The sequence below is a fragment of the Camelina sativa genome, chromosome 18, assembly GCF_030686135.1.
Source record: "Camelina sativa cultivar CO46 ecotype springtype chromosome 18, ASM3068613v1".
Taxonomy (NCBI): domain Eukaryota; kingdom Viridiplantae; phylum Streptophyta; class Magnoliopsida; order Brassicales; family Brassicaceae; genus Camelina; species Camelina sativa.
In genome coordinates, this window is record NC_141897.1 from 2,993,834 (window position 1) to 3,016,962 (window position 23,129).

The 23,129-nt window shown below is 34.4% G+C and overlaps 2 protein-coding genes, 1 long non-coding RNA gene and 1 pseudogene across 13 annotated transcripts; 1 reads left to right on the plus strand and 3 right to left on the minus strand.

Annotated features, from left to right (window-relative positions):
- Window positions 1–7,127: 7,127 nt before the first annotated feature.
- LOC147921430 (uncharacterized) lies at window positions 7,128–7,595 on the minus strand. The gene is made up of 2 exons (XM_087497679.1): window positions 7,532–7,595; window positions 7,128–7,468 (listed from the first exon to the last, which is right to left on the minus strand). Exons 1-2 carry the CDS (start codon window positions 7,593–7,595, stop codon window positions 7,128–7,130), a joined length of 405 nt encoding a protein of 134 aa, XP_087353805.1.
- A 2,521-nt stretch (window positions 7,596–10,116) lies between these two features.
- LOC104760405 (disease resistance protein RRS1B-like) lies at window positions 10,117–13,036 on the minus strand. Its single transcript, XM_010483328.3, has 4 exons — window positions 12,310–13,036; window positions 11,237–12,230; window positions 10,865–11,146; window positions 10,117–10,783 (listed from the first exon to the last, which is right to left on the minus strand). The coding sequence occupies exons 1-4, from the start codon at window positions 12,708–12,710 to the stop codon at window positions 10,304–10,306; spliced, it is 2,157 nt and encodes a 718-aa protein (XP_010481630.1). The 5' UTR covers window positions 12,711–13,036; the 3' UTR covers window positions 10,117–10,303.
- Window positions 13,037–16,226: 3,190 nt separating this feature from the next.
- On the minus strand, window positions 16,227–18,193 carry LOC104760406 (uncharacterized). Of its 11 annotated transcripts, none has more exons than XR_015588067.1 (7): window positions 17,847–18,145; window positions 17,403–17,681; window positions 17,213–17,284; window positions 16,975–17,070; window positions 16,697–16,821; window positions 16,474–16,514; window positions 16,227–16,385 (listed from the first exon to the last, which is right to left on the minus strand). It is a non-coding gene; the product is annotated as an uncharacterized LOC104760406 (long non-coding RNA). The 11 variants fall into 11 exon arrangements; XR_015588069.1 differs by having other exon boundaries at window positions 16,719–16,821; window positions 17,847–18,139; XR_015588068.1 differs by having other exon boundaries at window positions 16,719–16,821; window positions 17,403–17,688; window positions 17,847–18,139.
- A 1,403-nt stretch (window positions 18,194–19,596) lies between these two features.
- Window positions 19,597–20,148, plus strand: LOC104763097 (disease resistance protein RBA1 pseudogene; annotated as a pseudogene).
- The last annotated feature ends 2,981 nt before the right edge of the window (window positions 20,149–23,129 follow it).

Below are 23,129 nucleotides of genomic sequence, written 5' to 3' on the forward strand. Positions count from 1 at the left end.
CAAAATATATGATAAGAGTGTCCATTGAATTTTGGAGTTGAGGCAACTATGCTAGGAGGAGAAGCTGCCATGTACCAATAGCATGAATTTCAAAGTCTGAGTCAAAGATAATGCGTTATATGGACATATATTCTTGTTGAATTATATTTCATCTTGAATATTGATTCTCTGGTTTTAAAGACAAGTGGCTAACAAATTTCCATTTACGAGGAAAGAAAAACATTTAAGCTTTGATGATGTTTTTCCATCATCTATTTCCTCTTATTATCACATATATATATATATATATATATATATATAAATAACCTCAACATATAAATATATAGAAAGATAAATCAACTTAAGTTGAAATTATCTGTGTAAGTCAAGATATGAAATACTTGAAGCCTTTAATTTGTCTATCAAACATATAAACAACAACATTACTTTAAAATATATCTTGCCGCATAACGCGAATGTTAACCTTGTAAAAGTATAGAAAACACAACACACACAATAAAACATTTGGAACGCGCCAAGCAAACGCTTTAATCAATCTTACAACAACTTTCGTTTCGTACAAGACTTGAAAACTAAGCTCACTCTCCTATCTATCTAACACAACACCCTGTGTAAATCTAAAAGAGTTAAAACACACTCACCTTCAAAGCTTTTTGTGTTTGTTTGAAGGTTTACAAATCTCACAATTTTTATCCCACAAGTGCTAACTCTTTTTGCGGCTAGCCCTCGTCTACTTATAACCCCATAAATGATCTCTAACCTAGATCTTTGTGTATCCTAACTAAAAGGAAATATTACTTATCCCTAAGAAAATATCTTCCCATATCTCTTCTTATCAAATATACTCTCAATATCTACGAGTATATCTTGATCTCTTCTTCCTTCCTTCTCACGCATCTTGTCATCGCGTCCACAATATTTCTCCACATCAGCACGTCATGCCACGTCAGCCTATTAGACCTCTGAGAAACTTCACAGCTTCCTGTTACCTTCAGAGCTCTGTTGCACTTTCAATCTCCCCCTTTTTGACTGAACTTGTCAAACAAGCATCCATTGCATTTAACCTGTCAAAACACAAACAACAACAGCCAAAAGCATTCACAACTGTACCAACAGTGCATCACATCGCTCAAAGGCACCAAACAGTTAAACGATCACCAAATAAACACTGAGACCAAACAAATCTAAAACAAGTCTCAAATTCCAAACTAAAGTCAGGACACAAATCTGAAAAGAAAATTAAACTACAAGTCCGAAAAAAAATAAAAATTGCAAGAGGCAAATAAAAACAGCTAACATCTCCCCCTCAGCTCAAACTCCCCCTCAAGCATCTGAATCAGACTCATCTCCCCCTGCTTGGTTGGCACAGTTTAGTCAAAAATATTAAGAGCAACATAGAAGTGCACACAGAGAAGGGACTACTTACCAGCTTCCAAAGCGCCTTGCAGAATTTGGATGGCCAACCGGATGGCTTTGCGCTCTGCAGATGACCCACTACGAAGGTCTGGCTTAGCAGAAGATGTGACAGTCTTCTTACACTTGGACTTCTTGGTGTCTTGTGGTCGACGACTGGGAACATGTCGTTGAGCCTCTAACAGCTGATGAATGAGACTAGGAAACGGTAATTGGAACCCAAATTGAGCTTGGATTCCCAACAGCCCAGCCATATCTATCATTTCCCTAGCCTGATCATCAGCTCCTAAAGTAAAGCAGACTTCTGGAGCAAGAGTTCGTGAGGCGAAAAAACCATACCTATGGGATGCCTCAAACGAATCGAAGCGCTTGGGATCAAAGTCCTTGGAGCCCGCACCTCGGGAAGTCGCGGCTGTCGGCATCAGCAGTTGATTGTCGCTTGCGCAGCTGGGACAAGATTCCTTGATTCGATAAGTTGGCACAGGGACATCACCGGTGAGATCAACCACCGGAAAACGAGATTGCACCTTCCTTGGCAGAGAAGACGAAGAGTTGCATGTGTCGTGATCCACCTCGACAGCAGCCGGCCTGGGCAAAGGATTCTTCGGCACCAGAGTTGCTGTAGGTGATTCGTCGCGAGGTTCGTAGACAACCATCGTCGTGGTAGGATCAATCGGAACATAAGGAGACAACGGAGGGAAGGTTGACAGAGGGGCGTGAAGCTCCTCATCTGAACTAGAATAATAGTGGAAGCCACTAAACACAAATTTCATGGTGATCAAAAGTTAGAGTACAAAATTAGAGGAGAAAAGAGATTAGAAGCGTAATCGACAAAGAATTGAAATCGCAAGGATGATGAGAAAAATTCAAAACCCTAGCCACTCCTTTTATACACCCTCGTGAAACCTATTGGGCTGTAAAGCCTCGGCTCACCAACCATCTCAACCCTGAAAACACTCAATGAATCTGTTATGGTACATCGGATCTTTTTCCCCTTTTTAATCTCAATTGCATTAATCACAAGATCCTAATATATCACATCCTTCACCCCTTTAAGGAAAACTGAATATGTTCATGAACCAAAACATCTGATACACACATCCACTAACGATGAACATGAAGGCACTCAGATCGAGAAAAACACACATGAGCATAAACAAGCACTAAACATACCTTTGTTGTGTCAACCTTTTTTTTAGAACCCTTTGCCAGGAGCTATCACAACCTCTTGAATTGTTGAAGCTCGGAGACTTGATGCATTTGTGTAGTCTTTCACACTAGCATGCCTTTAGTCTGCAATCCAATCCAACATGTTAAGGCAGCTGGAGATTCTCTCTTTGAAAAGCACACACATATATAATTTTTTTTTTTTAATATGTTTCTCAGCCTTCTGTTAGCTGTTTCACCGTTATGAACATCAGTGACATCACGAGAGATTGTCAATCACTGATATCAGACTTGTCATCCAATCAGAGTTTTATTCTTGAGGATGTATGTGTGTGTCTCTTCACAGCTCTTTGACCTCCTTAAAACATGACAACATTTGACAGGATGGATAGACCGGCATGACAGACAGCTATTTCCTACAGTTGCTTTAAGAGTGTTGATCTTCTATATATTCTAGGATTTCCATGATCTGTCCTAGCACACGTTCCTGTCTCTGATCAACACAGCTTAGGCAAAACATGTTAGAATTCACATACACCAATGGACTTCCTCAGATTTACAAATCTGTTGAAGTCCAGAGGCTTGGTAAACAAATCAGCTAACTGCAAATCAGTGCTCACATGGTCAATCTCGATCAGTTTCGCCTCAACTAGTTCACGAACAAAGTGGTGTCTAATATCAATATGTTTGGTTCGTGAATGCTGAACAAGATTCTTTGAAATATTTATTGCACTCAAATTATCACAATGAATTAAAAGAGTATCGGAATTCATACCATAATCAGAGGCCATCTGTCGCATCCAAAGGAGTTGTGTGCAACAACTTCCTAACGCAATGTACTCAGCCTCAGCAGTTGATAGAGAGACACTGTTTTGTTTCTTTCTGTGCCATGATAGCAAGTTGTTGCCCATGAAGAAGCACCCTCCACTTTTGCTGCGACGATCATCCATATCCTGCCCAATCAGCATCACAATACCCACTCAGACCGGTGTTGATATCCTTGGTATAGTAAATACCAAAGTCCAATGTCCCTTTGATGTACTTCATGATCTTCTTTACAGCTAGTAAGTGTGACATCTTGGGCTTGGCTTGATAGCGTGCACAGATCCCTACTGACAGACATATGTCTGGCCGACTAGCAGTCAAATACAATAGACTTCCAATCATTCCTCTGTATATTCTCTCATCTACATCCTCTCCTTCTTCGTCCTTGGAGAGTTAGTCATTTGCGCCCATAGGAATCTTTGCTTCTTTACTCTTTCCCAATCCAAATCGTTGTACAAGCTCCTTAGCATAAGTACTTTTGAGATACAAAGATCCCATCAGCCAATTGTACAACTTGCAATCCCAAAAAGTACCTTAGCTCTCCCACCATACTCATCTCAAACTCCTGAGACATGCTCTCCATAAACTGTTTTACGAGAGGTTGACAAGTGGAACCAAAAACAATGTCATCTACATAGATTTGAACAAACATCAGGTCGTTGTTGCTGTTAAGAACAAACAACGTTTTGTCAACACTCCCTCGACTGTATCCTTGATCCATTAGAAACGTAGTCAGCCTCTCATACCATGCTCGTGGTGCCTACTTTAGACCATATAGGGCTTTCTTCAGTCGATAAACATGCTCAGGATGTTGTGAGTTCTCTAAGCCTTTTGGCTGCTCAACATAAACCTCCTCTTGTAGTATTCCATTTAGGAATGCACTTTTAACATCCATCTGATGCAAGGTGAACTTAAGAGCATATGCCATACCAAACATAAACCTGATTGACTCCAACCTTGCCACCTGAGCAAAGGTTTCACCAAAGTCAATTTCCTCAATTTGAGAATAACCTTAAGCTAACAACCTTGCTTTGTTCCTCACAATGCAGCCACTAGCATCACTCTTATTCTTGAATATCCACTTTGTTCCTACTACATTGACGTCAGCACGACGCTGGGTGAGTTCCCAAACATCACTACGTTCAAATTGTTCCAACTCATCTTGCATAGCAGCAACCCAGAACTCATCACGAAGTGCCTCACGTGATTCTTGGGCTCAATAGAAGAAAAAAAACATGCAAATTGCACTATATAGGAATCTTGAGAGACAGACTCCGGAACGACAACCTTTTGTTTCTTCCCAGCCAGCTGAGCAAAATCAATTTGCTTCCCTCTGGTAACTCTACCCCCCTGAATCGCACCTATAACATCAGTAGAGGAGTGATTCCGATGAACCTGAGAAGATACAGGAATTGAATCTGGAGATGAAACATGCCTGTCAGAGATAACAGGACTGGCAGATTCTGGCACAGACTTCTTAGCATCAATTACCAGGTATGTGTCAGAGACAATAGGCACCACTGCAACCCGTAGGAATGAGGTGTTGTCAAACACTACATTGACAGTCTCCTGAACAGATCGCAAACGTTTGTTGTAAACACGAAAGACAATTCTATGTCCAGAATAACCTAGAAAGATGCCTTCATCACTCTTGGAGTCAAATTTACCCAACTGATCCTTATCATTCAGAATATAGCAGAGGCATCCAAACACATGGAAATAGTGCACGGTTGGAGATTTTCCCTTTCCAAAGCTCATAGGGAGTCTTACTGGTCCTTGGGTGAACATGCACACGATTGATGATATAACAGGCTGTGTTCACAGCTTCATCCAAGAACCGATGAGGAACCTGATTTCCATGCAGCATAGCTCGTGCCATCTCTTGTAGCGTCATGTTCTTACGTTCAACAACACCATTCTGTTCGGACGTTCTTGGTGTAGAGCATTGATGTGTAATGCCTTGATGCCCACATATTTGTTCAAATATGTCGTTTTGAAACTCACCACCATGATCGCTTTGAATGGTTTCGATTGAGCATTTCTCACTTTTAATCTGCATGGCAAGAATACGAAAGCACTCAAGAGTATCAGATATATCACGAAGAAACCTTACCAAGGCGTAGCGAGTGTAGTCATCCACCATCCACCAAGAACACATCCTTCAGATGTGGTTGAGCGTCACCACTTGTTGCACCCTTTCCTTGGATTGTGCCCTTTCCTCCATCTCGATATGTGACTCTTCCACCAGCAACATCTTCTATATGAGACAAATTGTCAAGAGCACCTGTCATATGTCTGGAGCATCCGCTGTCAAAGTATCATTTAGCCTGATCAACCTTAGTTCTATCCGATGTGTATGCAACATGACAGTAGAGATCATCTTTCCTGACAGACCCTTGACTAACTCTTCTAACAGCTGGATATAAACCACCATTATGCACTAGATTTGTCACACAATTCTGAAACTGGTAGCACTGGACCTTATAGTGGTTTAGATGACCACAATACCAACATCCTCTTCTCCTGCTGAGACTAACAGAGCGCTGAGCAGGCTGTTGGTAATTATGTGAACCATATGACTGTCTTCCAGGCAACTCCCGTTGCATAATCATCCGCCTGTGATGCGGGTTCACCTTAGGGAACTGATTAAGTTGAGCGATTGATGCAACAGGTTGTTCTTTGAGTTTCTGCTCAGTGTTTTGCCCTTTAACAAATTGTGTGGACTAGTCAGAGCTGATTCCTTAATACCCCAGACCCCACTTTGCAGTGCTTGATTGTCCAGTACTGAGTAAGATGTCCAGATCTTTAGTTCCTTTACTCAGCATCCTGAGGTTCTTCAGTTGTTCCTACAATTGCTTCTCAAGACGCAGAGACTTGGCTTTTTCTTCACTCAGTTCCTTAGACAACATTGCAATGTTCATCTGAAGAGTATCTTTCTCGGCAGACAGCTCACTGTTATCTTGAGTCTTTTGCACAACAGTATGAATAAGAAGCCCTAACTGATATTCCATTGACAAGTCAGCCTCCTCTCCATCTGAGTCAGATTCAATCTTCTTGTCAAAGTCTTCTTCTAACAACAGAGCTTCGTCTCCTTCATCTTCCTCGATGACTCCCAGCAGAGCCACAAAGTTGTTCAGAATTTCAACTTTGTTGTCATCTTAATCAGAATTTCTTTCACTCTATGTGATGTAGGACGTCTGCTTATTACCTTGTGAAGGACAATTAGTCTTGGTATGACCAAAACCCTTGCACCCATAGCATTGCAAAGAGTTCTTACGTTTGTTATTTGGACACTCAGCCTTGTAATGCCCATACCCTTCACATTCAGCATACTGACGCTCCGGCTTATTACTCTTCCTGAACCCCTTGTCAGAATCAGCATTTCTGAGTGATGTAGTTCCCTTTCGCTGACCTCTCTCCATCTTGAGAAAGTACTTCTTAACCAACAGACCCACCTTTTCTTCGTCTTCAAGCTCCTGAGATTCAGCAAGCCTCTGTTCCTCTATAGCTTTAAGAGCAAATGACTTAGCATTGATCTTCTCTTTCTTCTTTAGTTGCATCTCAAACGCCTGCATCATCCCAACGACTTTATTGTACTTGAGCTCATCAGAGTTCAGAGACACATCAATAGCAGATCTGTGCGGTTGAAACTTGTCAGGTAGACTTCTGAGAAATTTCTTGACTAGCTTCTTGTCCTTGTATCGTTTGCCCATAACAACAGATTATTGAGCAATACCACTCAACTGACTACAATAATCTGCCATAGATTCGGTTTCAGTCATTTGCAAGTTCTCAAAGTCAGATGCAAGATTGTCCAGCCTTGTGCGCCTAACTCGGCATGTGCCTTCAAACGTGACGACCAGAATATCCCACGCCTCCTTAGCTGACACATAACCTTGAACTTGGTTAAAGATGTCTCTTGGCAGAGATTTGAAGATGACCGACAGCGCCTGTGAGTTGTACTTGGACTCAGCCTTTTCTTCAGCTGTCCATTTCTTTATGTGTTTCTGCACCAGTTCGCCTTCTTCATTCTTCTCAGTTGGATGAGACCACCCGTCCTCCACTGCAAACCAAGCTTACATGTCAATGCTTGAGATGACTTGCTTGATTGAGACTTTCTAGTAACCAAAGCATTCCGGATCCAGTTTCAATGGTCCTTGTAACGCAACAACCTCCAGTGATTTCTCCATACCCTAGTCGCAAGTTCTCACCTGTTGAAAAATATACCAGAACTTTTTATCAGGTGTCTGTTCTGATACCAATTGTAAAGGTATAGAGAACACAACACACACAATAAAACACTTGGAACGCGCCAAGCAAACGCTTTAATCAATCTTATAAAAACTTTCATTTCTTACAAGACTTGAAAACTAAGCTCACTCTCCTATCTGTCTAACACAACACCCTGTGTAGATCTAAAAGAGTTAAAACACACTCACCTTCAAAGCTTTTTGTGTTTGCTTGAAGGTTTACAAATCTCACAACTTTTATCCCATGAGTGCTAGCTCTTTTTGCGGCTAGCCCTGGTCTACTTATAACCCCACAAATGATCTATAACCTAGATCTTTGTGTATTCCTTTATCTTTTCTTATCAAATATATTCTCAATATCTTTGAATATATATTGATCTCTTCTTCCTTCCTTTTCACGCATCTTGTCATCGTGTCCACAATATTTTTCCACATCAGCATGTCATGCCACGTCAGCATATCAGACGTCTAAAACACTTCACAGCTTCATGTTACCTTCAAATCTCTGTTGTACTTTCATACCTAGTTATGTTAATGTTTAGGAAAACAACAAGTGTTAATGAACACGTTGCAACAACCTCCACCAAAATCAGCTAAGCTCAGTCGGATATGGATTCGGCCATCAACTTCGATAGCGGTCGTTGCTACAATCATTAGACATATGGCCATTGACAGAACCTGCAGTTTTCATTCCAAATGCCATTTTTTCTTGGTAATGTCTTTTTGTTCCTTGGTTTTTTTTTTCCGTGGCTGGTCATCATGAGTTTAACTATTAGTGTATTAACATGTTAAGCTAAAACTTCCAGATATTCTACTATATTAATCGAAAAGTACAAATATGAAATTAGCTTTAAAATGTGTAAAAAATTGCATTCAATTATCATTAGAAAAACTTAATCTTAGTTAATTAATTAAATAAATATAATTAATTGAAAAATAAAAAATGCTGACAGATCAAATATAAAAATCTAGAAAAAAAATATTTTCTATCTCTAATAAATTATGGAATGGACGAAAATTATCAAATATATTTTTAAAAAATAGAAACCAATCAGAATTTCAAAAACAAAGATTTTATATCCAAGTACACAATATAATTATTTTTAATAACTAAATTTCGAAGATTTTGGTAAGATTTCAAATTATGATTCCCCTATCATCTTTATTTTCTTTTATTTACAAATTGTTTGGAATTTCCATATAATACTTATGATTAATAAAATACAGAATTTTTTCTGCATATGTTGTGATTTGAATTTTTTAAAACGAAGATATATTACTCGATCTATAAAAAAATGTGGGTTTTAATTTCCACATTGGCTGGTTGGTAAAATTAAATTTAGATTGATGATAAATTAATAATTTTTATTTGTTCACAATTATAATATTAAAATTACTACTTCATATTTCATAAAATAATAATGCAAATACAACAAACAAACAATATAAAACTGTAATAGAAGTCAAACATAAAATACTATAACATTCTAAAATAATTAGTATTCAAAAAGACTAATAGATTTACAGAACAATTAAAATAAATATTATCTCAAACAAAATAACTTTACAGAACAATTCTAATTTTTATTATTATATTGAAAAAAAAAATTAATGTTGACCCGTACTTAAAGCAGAGGATATCTCCTAGTAGTAAATTATTAATTTGGACAAGTTATTGAATGATTTTTGTTGATGGTATTTGAGTGATCAATTTTATTTTTAGTTCCTACATTTAGGAATAGAAAAATTGATGATTAGGTTGTGGCATATACTACTAAATATAAAGTGTGGTTGTATAAAAAAAATTATTTTAGTAGTCTTCATGAAAATTTCCCTAAAAAAATTGGTTAATACAAAAAAACAATTAATATGTATTCTATAATATTTTTGTTAAAAAATGTAACATCCGAGAGTCGATCCCAAAAACCTCCACTGTTTTTACATATGCCTTTTTACCAGTTAGTTAATAATCCACAACTATATCCGAAACAATTTGTAATGGGTGCCTTATTGGGCTCAATAAAGCCCGTTATACACAACACAAAATGCTAGGGTTTTGCAATCTCCCACACGCTCTCACTATATGATCCTGTTTGAAACTTGGTTTTACAGATCTCTGCGTTTTTTTATGATGGCATTGTGTCAGACACGGGGCTGTGCCTATAATAAGTTTATTAGCTTCTTATCACGATTGATTCGAGTAAAGGTTATGTTGCTTCCTGTTGTTGTCCTTTTGATCATAGAACCATACTCTGCTTCATTTACTTTATGTATGCTTTGTTTGGTTTCTAAGCTTTACAGGTTTGTCATATCTATTACTCCTGCTCTGTTGTACTTACTCACTTATGCAGGAATGATATTAGCAAAAAAAAAACAAGTTATATTAAGCGGAGGAATGACTCTAGAAAAAAGAAGTTACTGGCTCAAAGGCCTGAAAGTTTTCAGTCTGTATAAGAAATACTACGCACAAGAACCAGTCAATATATAATTCGAAAAGCAAACAACAACACTCAAATAAAAACGTCTTTTAACAACATAACAGAACAATGACACCAGAACAGCACAAGAATCAGGAATCATGAATCAGGGTCTCTCATCCTTGGACCCCAAATGCTGCCTTCAAGATGACAGATTTGTGTACCTATATATCAATCTATTCTTAAATTTGGGTACTTAAACTGAAAACTTGGGGTTGTTTTTAGTGCTTTCTGCAGTATCATAGCTAATGTGGGTGGTGGTTCCACCATTCCCGGATTTGTTATCCTTTCTTGGCTACACCAGAAGCTTCTGAGTCTCCAAACGTCAAAGATATGGGGTTCAGAAGTGTTGTCAAAGAGCTCCAATAAGCTCTTGATGGTGAATGTAACTGGAGAGAGGAAGTTCTTAATGGTAATTCCCTGGAATTTTAATGTGACATTAGATGGAAACTCTGGATAACGTTTGATTTGTGTGCAACCAGAGAGATCAACAACTTGGAGTTTTTGCAATTGATGAATGGCTGGAAAACTTTGCAAGTTCTTACAGCCGCTGAGATCAATTTGCTCAAGGTTTAGAGCTCCGGAAAGTTCCTCAGCTTCATACAACTTCTCTGAATGACGAAGGTTGATCCTCTTCAGCATCTTGAGGTTCTAAACAAAAGAAAAACACAACTGAAGTTAATGGCTAATGGAAAACAGAAAAGGTCTCAAGTTTCATTTGAGTTTGCTTACTTTGGTTCCTCCCCAAAGTCTTTGGAGTTGACTGTAAGGCATATTGAGCTCAACCAGATTACTTGTATTAAAATCTTGTGGTAAGGTTTGCAAAGGGTAATACTCCCAATGGAGAAGTCTAAGCCCATCAGGCAAAGACTCAAGAGCCTTGCGATTGTTTTCAGGATCCGAATAGTAAATCTTCAGGAATCTAAGGTTGTACATATATGCAAGTGAAGAAAGTTTGACATCTGAGTTTAAGTTAGACGCGTCAAGAGATATCGCTTCGATATCTTCAGTGCCCTGAGAACAAACAAGAGAATAGTTTGTATACGATCAAGAAACTAAAGTGAATTTTTTCTTTTGGATGTAACATGGTAGAATAAGACTGACCAGTACACATTTGAAACTTATTTTGTGGTCTTCGCTGGTTTTGAGTTTATGACACCTCCCTATTTCCCGGACTACTGCCTCGATCATGCTATGCATTTCTAGTATGTTTTCTGAAATATTCACCAGGGAGTTCTCCACCAGCCGGTCGATTCCAATCTCTGGGAAGAAACCAAGATCTTGAAGTAGTTTCGACACATACTCAACATTTGCGCCTATGAAGAAATATGCAATATACACAAGTATGTTCTTTTCGTTGTCATTAAGTGCATAGTAGCTACTCTTGACTACTTCCATAATCTGATGTGCAGGAGTTTGCATGAGGAACAAAATCTCCTTTTGATTCAGCTCCTTGTGTGATGACATCTCTTCCGCGTATAACCGTAGAGCTAAAGGGTTTCCATTTTCATGTTCAATCACCTTCTTAGAATGCTCTGGAAGAAGATTAATCTCTGTCACAACTCTTCCGGATGCACACCAAGAGAAGAGTCGCAGAGCCTCTTCCATGTTTAACCCTTCAACTTTGTATGTCTGATTGACTCGACACTGAGAAAGCACTTGCTCGTCTCTGGTGGTAACTATGATCAGGCTTCCACGGCTAAATAAGACAAGCTCAGCGAGAAAAGACTCTGCATCTAGATGATTTCTCACATCATCAAGAACAACAAGAACTCTTTGTTGAAGTGTTTTGTTTGAAAGGTTCTTGATTTGTTCCTGAAGCAACCCGTAAAGTCCCCTTTCATGATAAGCTACATGAAAGTTGTGGACGAAGCAAGTGACTTCATAGTCACCAGACATTTGGTCAAAGATTGCTTCAGCAAGCACTGTCTTGCCTACGCCTGGCATACCACAAATCCCTATTCTTTTAACTCCCCAGGGTTGCTTGCATAGGAAGTTTTCTACTTCTGCCAGCATCCTAGAGTAGATCCCGATTCTTTGTTTTGGAAATATCTTCTCATAAACATCTCTGGCAATTTTTTCTACAACTTCGTACTCACTACAAAAACCGTATTGCCCTTGTCACTTGCTATGTTATATGATGTATTAAGGAAAAAAATAAAGAAGGTATTTCTAACCTTTGACAATTGCTTGCTTCATAGCCAAGTAAGTTTGATATTTCTGTAAGAGCGTTGCGCCATTGAGTTACTTGATCTGAAGCCCCATGCTCAAAGAGCGTCTTGCCGAAACCTTTCAGCTCTTGCACATTTGATCTGCTAACTCCATAAAAGACAGTGGTCACCACATGGCCTTTGTCATGTCTCCGTTGGTTAGTCTTAAAAACTTCATCCAACAATTCCTTGGAGGATAAGTAGTTTTTAGAAAAAACCAAGACAGAAGCAACAGACTCATCATGCATATTCGTAGACACAAAGATGCCTTTACGGCCAAGTGCGGCAGAGAGATGGGGGACAAAGGACCACCGTAGTGTCTCTTCTGACCTATCAAAGCTGATTCTGACCATGGTTTGACCCGCCATGACTTGAAAATCGTAGATTTGGTAGTTTCTTGGAAATTCTTTGTTTCTGAGGTGGTTCTGTCTTTCTGAGGCAACTTGGTGATAATAGAGTAAACCTGGAACTTGGTAATGTAATGTAAGTAATTAAAAAACGAATAACAAAATCATAATACTATTATCTAAAAGCAACTTGAATTATTTGAATTGGTGTGTGTATAGTTTCAACGATTAAGACTCTGTCATCTTGAACAAGTCTTGTGAAACAGGGGCGGATGCACATAGGAAGAAGGTGGGGCACGTGCCCCATGCTGATTTGAAAAAAAAAATCAATAGTGTACTGTATACTTATTTGTTAGATCAATTGGTTATTTGTGCAGTATATAGATATACAGTGATGAATTGGAGTCTCCCTTCTCCCATTTTCGTTTGGTTGATCTCTTCACATTATTACTTTTATTTTGATTTGCTCTATCTCTATTATATAATTTGTTTTCTAATGTTTACATTTTCTTTCAATTTTGAGCAAATTTAATTAAAATCATTTTTTAGGTAACATATTTTTGGTCAAAGTTATGTAATAATTTACAATCTATATATACTTTCTGTGATATATATGTAACTAGTATATGTATATATATAAATATAAAAATCAATGGAAGTCATTTTTTATTATAAAATTCATGCAGTTTTTAGTAATTTTACACAAAATATTTTTAAAATATTTACTAACTACATGAATTGTGCCTCATGCTAATATTTTTTCTAGATCCGCCACTGGAAACACCCATTTTAATATTAACACCATAAATGAGAATGGATACTGCCTCCGTTGGAAGTTTCGGTTACTGCAGCTTTGTTTCTCAAGTTTTAACTCATACTAGATTTTAACCCGCAGTGCATATAATTTTATTATTATTTATATTTTATATTGTATCTGTTTGTTGAATATTGGATGTTTTGCGAATAGAGGAATAACTAAATTTTCCGACCGTTTGTGCGGTTAAATGTTTATATCAATTTTTTTAACCCGTAATATACTTCATGACCATTTGTTTGTTATATTTAGTTTGTTTTGTTTAGTGTTTGAGATTCTATTTTGATTTTTCATTATTATAACAAAAAGTAAGGGATTTAAATACATAGTAAGTCATTTATACGCTATGATTAAGTCACATTTTTAATGATTTAATTATTTTACACAATCTTAGTTTAATAACCTTAATTTTCTATGTCAAATATTCTAATATTAATAGCGTTGACAAATAATAAAATGAGGATTTAACCCGTGTTAGCACAAGTTTAATGATATTTTATTAATTCCAACATTTCATCTTTATAACTCATTTACTATATAAGCATATTATTTAGTATTTTAATTTTTTAATATTACATATTCGTTAATCCGTGTTAGCACAAGTTTAATGATATTTTATTAGTTCCGACATTTAATCTTTATAATTCATCTACTATATAAGCATATTATTTAATATTTTAATTTTTTAATATTACATATTCGTAATATTTTAAAATTTTATTAATTTTATATATATTAATTATAATATTTAGATAAATGTGAATCGAAGTTTTTTTAAGTTAAGGATCAAAGCTCACAGGTTTTGGAAAACAAAATAGGAATCAAATTATTGTTTTTTTTGTTTGCAAAGGATTCAGAGATAGAAGGTGTAATTATATCATAATTTATGTTTCCATATTGATTATGCTGTATTTTTTAGTTGGAATGATACGTAAAATATTTAGGAAACAAAATCTGAAGTAATAATATTTTTGGAAAATATTTAGGGATTAATTTTGTAAATAAGTTTTTAAATAAGTACAAATAAAAGGGTAGAACCCAAAATGTACTTCAAAAATGTATATATAGATTGAAGAATCATATTAATGATATTCTTTTATTATTATTATTGATTCAAAATCGTCCCGTCATATATATAACTCGTCATGCAATATAACTCATCTGTGTTATTTAAAATCTTTCATATTTTTAAATATTTATAATTTGAAACGTTTTATAAAGTTTAGATATATCAGTTATATATTTTAAACTTCTTAAAAATTAAAATTTACTATATACGTTAAATTTATAATATATGTATGTTGAACACATGCTTTTTATATTAATTGAGTAATATATGTCCGTTTAAAAAAATTCAAATCACAATATATGCAAAAAAAAAAAATTATTAATTTTATGTATTATATGATGATTCATAACTATTAAAAGTTAAATTTAAACAAAGATGATAGGAGAATAAAAAATTTGAATTTGGAACAAATCTTCTAATGTCTATAATAATTGTAGAACATTAGATATTTGAATAAATAAACTATTTTAATTGTTTTTGGTTATAAGAATAGTAGAGAAAGTTAACTAAACTTGTTAGATATTGATTTAAAGCATTCAATGCTAATAGTTTTCAAAACAAATCTAATTCTCAAAAGACTTTACAAAAATACTAGTATAGATGCAACAGCTATATATGTAGTTAGGAATATAGAATATGCAAAATAACATTCCACCAACCACCAAAAAACAAACACAACAAGAATAAACTGGTGGCACATAATAAAAGACGTGTACTTGTGAAATTACGCAGGTCTAAATTTCTTTAAATAAATAAGAGATTTCATTGGCCAAGTCTTTTCCATGATCGTGCAAAACTTCTTGAAATACATTATGCCTTTCTTCCACGATTCATTGAGATTCAGCTTACTGTCGTATGGATAAAAATTAATATATCAGTTTAGTAGGCATTTATTTAGCCATTTACAATACCAAATTGTATTTGTATAATTTATAGATGTCAACTAACTAGGATCCGAATGATGTTTCACGTTTCACATGTTGTCTTTGTGAATCAGTTTGTTTCTTTACAACGCATGTAACGTTTTTGAATCTAAAACAAACTTAAATACAATGTAATGAGTTCTTATGTTCTGGTGGAGAATCAGAGCACTAAGATATCTTCATAGTCCCGATGACCGGAGTTCAAAAGAAGAACAAGCTTATTCTGAATAGTATTGTCGATCCTTTGGCCTAGCCGTTCTGCAGAGAGTGAGTTCTCGCCATGTTTACGGCTATTACGCTCGAGCCATAGAGAGTGCACCGTTACCCAAAATGGGTAACGTAGAAGTAGCAGACACTACAAGAAATATGTATAATGTTAGCGCGAATGAAATGCTATCTTATATATTACATAGCGTTATCGTAAATATTGTGACATCGGCAGCTATGGTAGATATCCCACCTATTATAGCGTTTTTGACATGCTTTGATAGATCCCCACATAAGATAGCAGTTTTTGACATGCTTTGATAGATCCCCACATAAAATATCATTTTTATGTTATAACCCTAGTTGAATGCTATAATACATTTTATTGTAACACAAAACTAATGCTATTCTCTTGTTATATAAATTTTATAATTTATATATTTGAATCTTGTTTTGCATAATTTATTCAATTAGATATAATTTTAAATATATATATATATATATATTTCATAAAATCATTCACATACGTAACATTAAATATTATATTAACTAAAAGAATCTTACATAACATAAGTGTTAGTCTCAAAATAAAATAAAACTAACTTCACATTCCCAAACTAATCTCCTCTGTTTTGGTAGTCTCCGAGTCTTTGTTGTCATTCCAAAAAAGAGTCTTCATTTATCTGAAAATCTTACAAGTATGATAGTAAAGTTTCTGCTTGTATGTACAAAATCTATCACTGAAATAATACAAAGCCTACAACCACCTACCAATCGACTCACACCAGAATCTAGTTGCCAACCAATAGCAGCTGAAACAAAAAAAATATTTCATACTTTGCAGAAAACTGCTTAACAATATCTGAAAGAGTTCTTTAACATCTCTTAACCTTAAGATCATTAAAGCATGTTTTGAAGTAAAATCACAAACAATGATCAACACAAATAAATAAAAACAAACGAGTGTGTACAAAGGTTCTTCAAAGATACTTGCCTGAGTTTAGTTTTTTACTTACTTTTGAGAGCCAATCACACTAAACGAGCAACAAGAAGTTCACAATATATACCAACGAGTTCATAAGTAGCCATTTTCGTCTCTTCTCTCACCACATGGTCCACCTGAGAAAGCATAACCATTCCAGACCCCAAAAACACCAACAAAGTTTATTTTCTACTAATGTTCCAAACCCACAAAACACCAACAAAGTTTTATTATAAGCAATATAAATGAAATAAGTACATAAGATCACACTCATGGTGGTCAAAACTTACAGATTGTGAAGATAGATGGGCAAATATTTAAGCACATATCAACTTTATGAGTTGGCTGCTGAGTTGTCATCTTGCTTCTTCTTGCCTCGAGAAGTTCTTACATCGACAAATATATAAAAAGGAAACTTTTTCAATCGTTGAGTCCGGCTATATAATATGACGCAGGGAAACACAAAATCTTACAAGTATCATAGTTAAGTTTCTGCTTGTATGTACAAAGACAAACCAAGAATCTTACATTCTCCTCCTTGAGCTGAAGTTTCTACAATTCAAGAATCTGTTCCAAGAGAAAACCAGCTTCTCTTTGCACCTGCAACCATCAAAATGATCGGTACATCAGCAGCTACTTAGAGATCTATTCAACTACAAAGCTTAAAAATATATACAAAAGAACTAAGAGCATATGGCCTAGTGGGTTGAGGACTCGCCCTATAAATCAAGATCGTTGTGGTTTCCTCTTGGGCATTGTAGACGCCTTAAGGATTAGTTAGTCCTACTGTCAAACTAGTAATGAATATATATACAAAAACAATATTCAAAACTTGTTCATCTCGGTTCGTCCCTTAGGTATAACCTAGAGTCTTTCTTTCTCCCTCTCTGGCAATTTTATCGAACCCAAAATCTCTCTATCTCTCTCTGGCTTCATAATCGCTAAATCGTGGGAGAATATATATACATCAGATCTGAAGTAACCTGAGTCCTCTGAGCTGTTACCTTGCCGAACAACAAGGAAACTCAGAATCAATTCAGGATGAAGGAGATTTGAGCTCAAATTGAAGAAATCTAGGGTGATGCTGTCGAAAGGTTAATTTACTTGAGACGATAAATAAGAAATATGAGCCGAGAAGAGAAATAGAAGATGAGAGGAATACCAGTATCTTTAACGGCGAAAGACGAAGAAGAAAGAGAAGAAGTGGAGCTTCAAAATCTGGGCTGGTCATCGACGAAGACAAAGATCTGGGGTTTGATTCTTTGGAGATGGAGAAAGGGGATCAAGGTTGAAGGAAAGAGCAAGAGGTTCAGTGTCGCGGCTACCTTCAACGGCGGCCGGCGAGTTTAATCGGTGACTGGGAGAATCGACTTGTGGGTTTCGGAGAGTTAAGTCGTCTCACTCTCAGGATGGTTTTGTCTTAAGTTTTTTTTGAGTCTTAGGTTTTTTCGAGAGAAAGAGAGGAAGTTGAGTGTGAAATGTCTAATTTATTTTGGCTAAGTGTTGGGCGGAATAATCAATTTTAGTTTCCGGCTTAGTAAAATTTTGTCTTAGCCTTAATAAAATGCTATCATATGATAACCAAAATTATAATTCATCTTCAATAGCAATTCAGTAAATCGTGCTATTACCTTATGCTATCAATGAGGACTTTTTTTTGTAGTGAGAGGACTCTTGCCGATGTTGGAATCTGTAATGAGTATCTTGAGTTCGTCCCAATCTGCTGTCGAGTGGGCGCCAAGTAAACCAGCTGTGAGCTTGCTCCAGATTTGATGAGAATACGGACATTGGAAAAAGAGTTTGCAAGTTTTCAGCCCCTCTCTAGAATCGATTACGCATTTACGCTCGTGCTACAAATCGTTTTGTTTAAACTGATCGACCTAGGCGGCTCGATAATAACCAAGTCTAAAAAATCTCATTAAGCCTCACATGCGTATCACATGACTTTGACTTCCAAAGACCAAGCTGAAACCATCTGCGTCCTCGAGAGTCTTTAGCTTCAGTTTAACTTCTTCTTGAGCTTGAAACATTGATTTTTCTATATTTTTAAATAATCAATACAAAATTATATATGGAAACAAATAAATTTAATATTTGAAACATGTAAAGAAACTTTAGAACTAGCTAGATTCACTGATGTCCTCTCTTTTGAAAACGTTTCCTGTCTGGATTGGATAACTAATACGTAAATGTTATTTTGTCTGGGATTAACTATTAAACATTTTTCAAACTTTTGTTTCCACGACTGTTTCGCCAATACCTGGAAAAAAAGTAAACTATAATTTAAGCTATTGTTAGTTGCAAGACGCACTTGTCCATTACATTGTCCAATTGCTTAGAAAAATGGAAAAGCCCCACTTGGTACGGGTTTGTTTAAAAGTAAATGCGAAATTTGAAGTCTTCTCCCATTGTAAAGGATAAGATATGTTGTCTTATAACAGATAAAAATGATTACAATGAAGATGTGGTGTCTGAATATTCCTTTAAGAAAAAGGTGGTACGTGGAATGAACTACTTCGACCTTGGAGTCTTGAGAGTTGGAACGAGGAGGGCACACATGTTGCTACCTTGTCATGTTATCCTATAATACTTAACAAGAAACTATGGGTGCAAATGGATGACTTAAGTTAATAGGTTGAATGATCATTCAACCAATTTTTTACCATTCGAGATAAAGAAGTTGAAAAACTCATTCAACCCATTCAACCAAAAAAACTGGAGAAATGAATAAATTATAAAGGAAATTTGTTCAACTCTTTCATCTCCTATTTAGTGGATGAATGAGTTGAATGCTATTCAACTCATCTTTTTCAACTCATTCATCCCTAATGCAACCATTTCCACCCTAAATATATGACAATTAATGTTCATTTTCTTCCACATTCACTCTCTCTCTGTCTCCAAAGTATATCCAATCAAAAACCTCTAAAATGGCGCTAGGATTCCCTCTACAGGCTGTCCAAGAACCACTGGTTCCGTGCCACCAAGTGTTTGTTAATTTCCGGGGAGCTGAACTGCGCCACAACTTCATCAGCTTCCTAGAGCCAGCGTTGAAAACCGTTGGGATCAATGTGTTTGTGGACAATAACGAGAAAAGAGGAGAAGATCTAACCTCTCTATTCCGTAGGATTGAGGAATCAAAGATCGCATTAGTCGTGTTCTCGAGGAGGTACATGGAATCAATATGGTGTTTGAACGAGTTGGTGAAGATCAAAGAACGAGCTGATGAAAAGAAACTTTTGGTCATTCCCATTTTCTTTAAGGTTAAGCCAACTGAATTAATAGGGCTTCTTGATGAAGCATGTAAGAGTCATGGAATTTTGCATGAAGCTCACATTCTGAACAAATGGAAGGTGGCGTTGGAGTGTATTAAGTCAAAGACAGGATTTCCCTTGAAGGACAAGAGGTATTGGTTTAGTTCGATGCCCTTAAATCTTATAACGTGCTACTCTCTAAAAGTTTAAGACTAAAACATGGAGTTCATTTTCATTTTTTTTCAGTCAAGCATACCAAATTTTATAACATATACTTCAAACAACAGTCATGTTTCTCATGTTCTAGTTATGGTTAGCATAATAAAGAGAAAATTTAAGGAAGAGGTCTTTGATGCAATGAGATCCGGCTGGGAGAATTTTTAATTTTAAAACGCTTTTAAGTTTGTTAAAAATCTAATAGAGGAATGCTTCGAAATACTATAATTTAAGTTTTATTTCCAAAAATATCACACTTAAGCTTTTTTCTAAAAATATCACAAAAGTTTGTTTTTTCCAAAAATACCACAAACACCAAAAATTAGTGTTTCATTGGGTATAATTTTTTTTTTAGGTTTGGGTTGACAAATTTAGATTTAGGTTATAGTTTTTAGGGGTATGGTTTAGTATTTAGGATTTAGGGATTCGTTTTTAGTATAAAAATTTTAGTTCAATTTTGTGATATTTTTGGAAAAAATAAAATTTAGTGGTATTTTTGAAAGAAAAAAAAACTAAAAGTGATACTTTTGGAAGAAAACTCATTTTAGTGGTATTAATGAGAATTGCTCAATCTAATATGACATCAAATACTGTATTCTTAACAATCCAAAGAGAAAACAAAGTATCCTACTATATTAACTAGGACCCAGAACCCCCACGATATCGCGGGAAAATATTTTAAGAAAAACTGTAAATAAATTTTAAAATATAAAATTATACATTATAAAATCATTTGAATGTAACAGAATAGTTTGAATACATAAACATTAAACATAAACTGTTACTCAAAACAAAACCATCAAAATAAAAACTTATAACAAAAAATATTATGTAGAATAAACTCAACTTTGTAAAAAACATTGTTTAAAATATAATAAATATATAAGATATTTTATGAAGAATTATAATAAAGACCTACAATTAAAAATCATTATGATAAAGTGATTTTAACTGAGAATATTGAACTAATGGTTTTATTGAGTAAATATATTTTTTCTATTAAATAATTATAATTAAAATATATTTAATAGTGAGTGAAACTGTATCAACGAAAAATTAAAATTAAAATACCCAACTTTTAAAAACATAATAAAATAAATGAAAATAGTTTTTAGAGAAATTTACGATAAATAGATGCAACTGTAAATTCTATATTAAGTTTATTAAATTTTTTTATTGCTATAATCATTTCTAAAATTTGGTTTAGATTATAGAACAACAGTTCCAATATTTTTTTCTTTTAAAAAACAAATAAAAACAAAAAATTTACGAAAATGTACTACGAAAAATCGCAAATGTTGTGTCTGCACTGGATTATATTTATACCTAATATTAGAGTTGCAACTTTAAAAGATATGAATATTTGAATAAACACAACTCTACAATGAATAGTTGCAACTTTATAAAAAAAACTGTTATAATGAACAATCGCAACTTTTTGTAAAACACACAATTTAATTTTTTTACAGATTTTTTTGGAAAATAATCCAAAAGGTACGATTGAAAAAACTCAACTTTTGGTGGCATTTATTCGGATTACTGTTATATTCATCATTCCAAAAGTCTTTTGTTAAATCAAGAATTAGAGTAATTTCTTAACTTTTAAAAGAATGAATGCTAGAAACTAATTTAGAAAAATTTTGTAAACCGTTGAGATTAAAATTTTAGTTGATTTAGTGTTACGACAAAAAAAATGAAAACAGTTCAAACTGATAAATATATATAGATTTCAAAAGATACAAATGTTCCAATATTCACAACTCTACAGTGAACAATTGTAAATTTTCATAAATAACTCTTTTAATGATCGATCACGATTTTTCGAAAAATATCCAAAAGGTATGATTAAAAAAACACAACTGTTAGTCGCATTATTCGGATTGTTATTATATATAGATTGAGAAGTACAAATATGAAACTAATCTTATAAAGTGTAAAAAAATACAGTTTCATGTCATTGGTTTTAAGGAAAATTTTTAATTTTCAGTAAGGGTAAAAATATAATTTTAATATATTATAAAGTTTTTAAAATAATTATTATTTTCCAAAAAAAAATACTTTCTCTCTCTATTTAATTATGGACGAAAATTACTAATTATTTTTTTAAAATTGTAAACCAATCAGAATTGAATCAACAAAATATGTTGATTCAATTACTATTTAAATTTTAGCATGTTTTTTCGGTTCTAACCAAAATAACTATTTAAATTTTTAAAATCGAAGATATACTACTTAATCTATAAAAAAAATTGTGTTTTAATTTTCCACATCAACGTATTGGTAAAAATAAATTTATGCGGTTGATAAATTAATAAATTTAATTTGCTCATAATTACAATATTATAATTACTACATTAAAATATTTCACAAAATAATAATGCAAATACAACAAACAAATAATATAAAACTATAATATACATCAAACAAATTTAAATATTATAATAATCTAAAGTAATTAGGGGGTGTATTAAATCTAATATATCAATTGATTTGAGTTTTCATGAGAATTTAAATGGTTTGGATGATTTTAGAGAAGTTGATATGATTTATTATAAAATTCTTTCAAATTCCACCTAAAATCAAGAGATTTGGACTTTGTATTTTTAGCTAAACACATCCTCTCAAATTCTCAAGAATCCTTAAAATCATTAAAATCTAAATCTCCAAACTATTTTGAATAACAATAGATTTTTAAATCATCAGTTTAATAACAATAGATTTTAAAGTAAATTTTTTAAAATACATGATTGAATAACATAGGATTTGTAAATTTTACATAAATCACTGTCAGGTCGAATACACTCCCGTTAGTATTGAAAAATATATATGTAGATTTACCAAACAATTTTAATATTAAATATATATACTGTTTTAAACAAAATAACTTTTTAAATAAATATAACAATAATTTTTTTATCATATAATAATTTGAAAATAATGTTGTTGTGTGCTTTATAGCACGAAATATTTACCAG

Excerpts from the sequence above, each read along its gene's own strand:
- LOC147921430 (XM_087497679.1), bottom strand. The coding sequence starts at position 7,595 with ATGGAGAAATCACTGGAGGTTGTTGCGTTACAAGGACCATTGAAACTG. Across the intron at positions 7,469-7,531 it reads ACTGGATCCGGAATGCTTTG|TGGAGGACGGGTGGTCTCAT; the intron begins GTTACTAGAAAG and ends CTTGGTTTGCAG.
- LOC104760405 (XM_010483328.3), bottom strand. The coding sequence starts at position 12,710 with ATGGCGGGTCAAACCATGGTCAGAATCAGCTTTGATAGGTCAGAAGAG. Across the intron at positions 12,231-12,309 it reads GAAGCAAGCAATTGTCAAAG|TGAGTACGAAGTTGTAGAAA; the intron begins GTTAGAAATACC and ends CGGTTTTTGTAG. Across the intron at positions 11,147-11,236 it reads TAAGTTTCAAATGTGTACTG|GGCACTGAAGATATCGAAGC; the intron begins GTCAGTCTTATT and ends GTTTGTTCTCAG.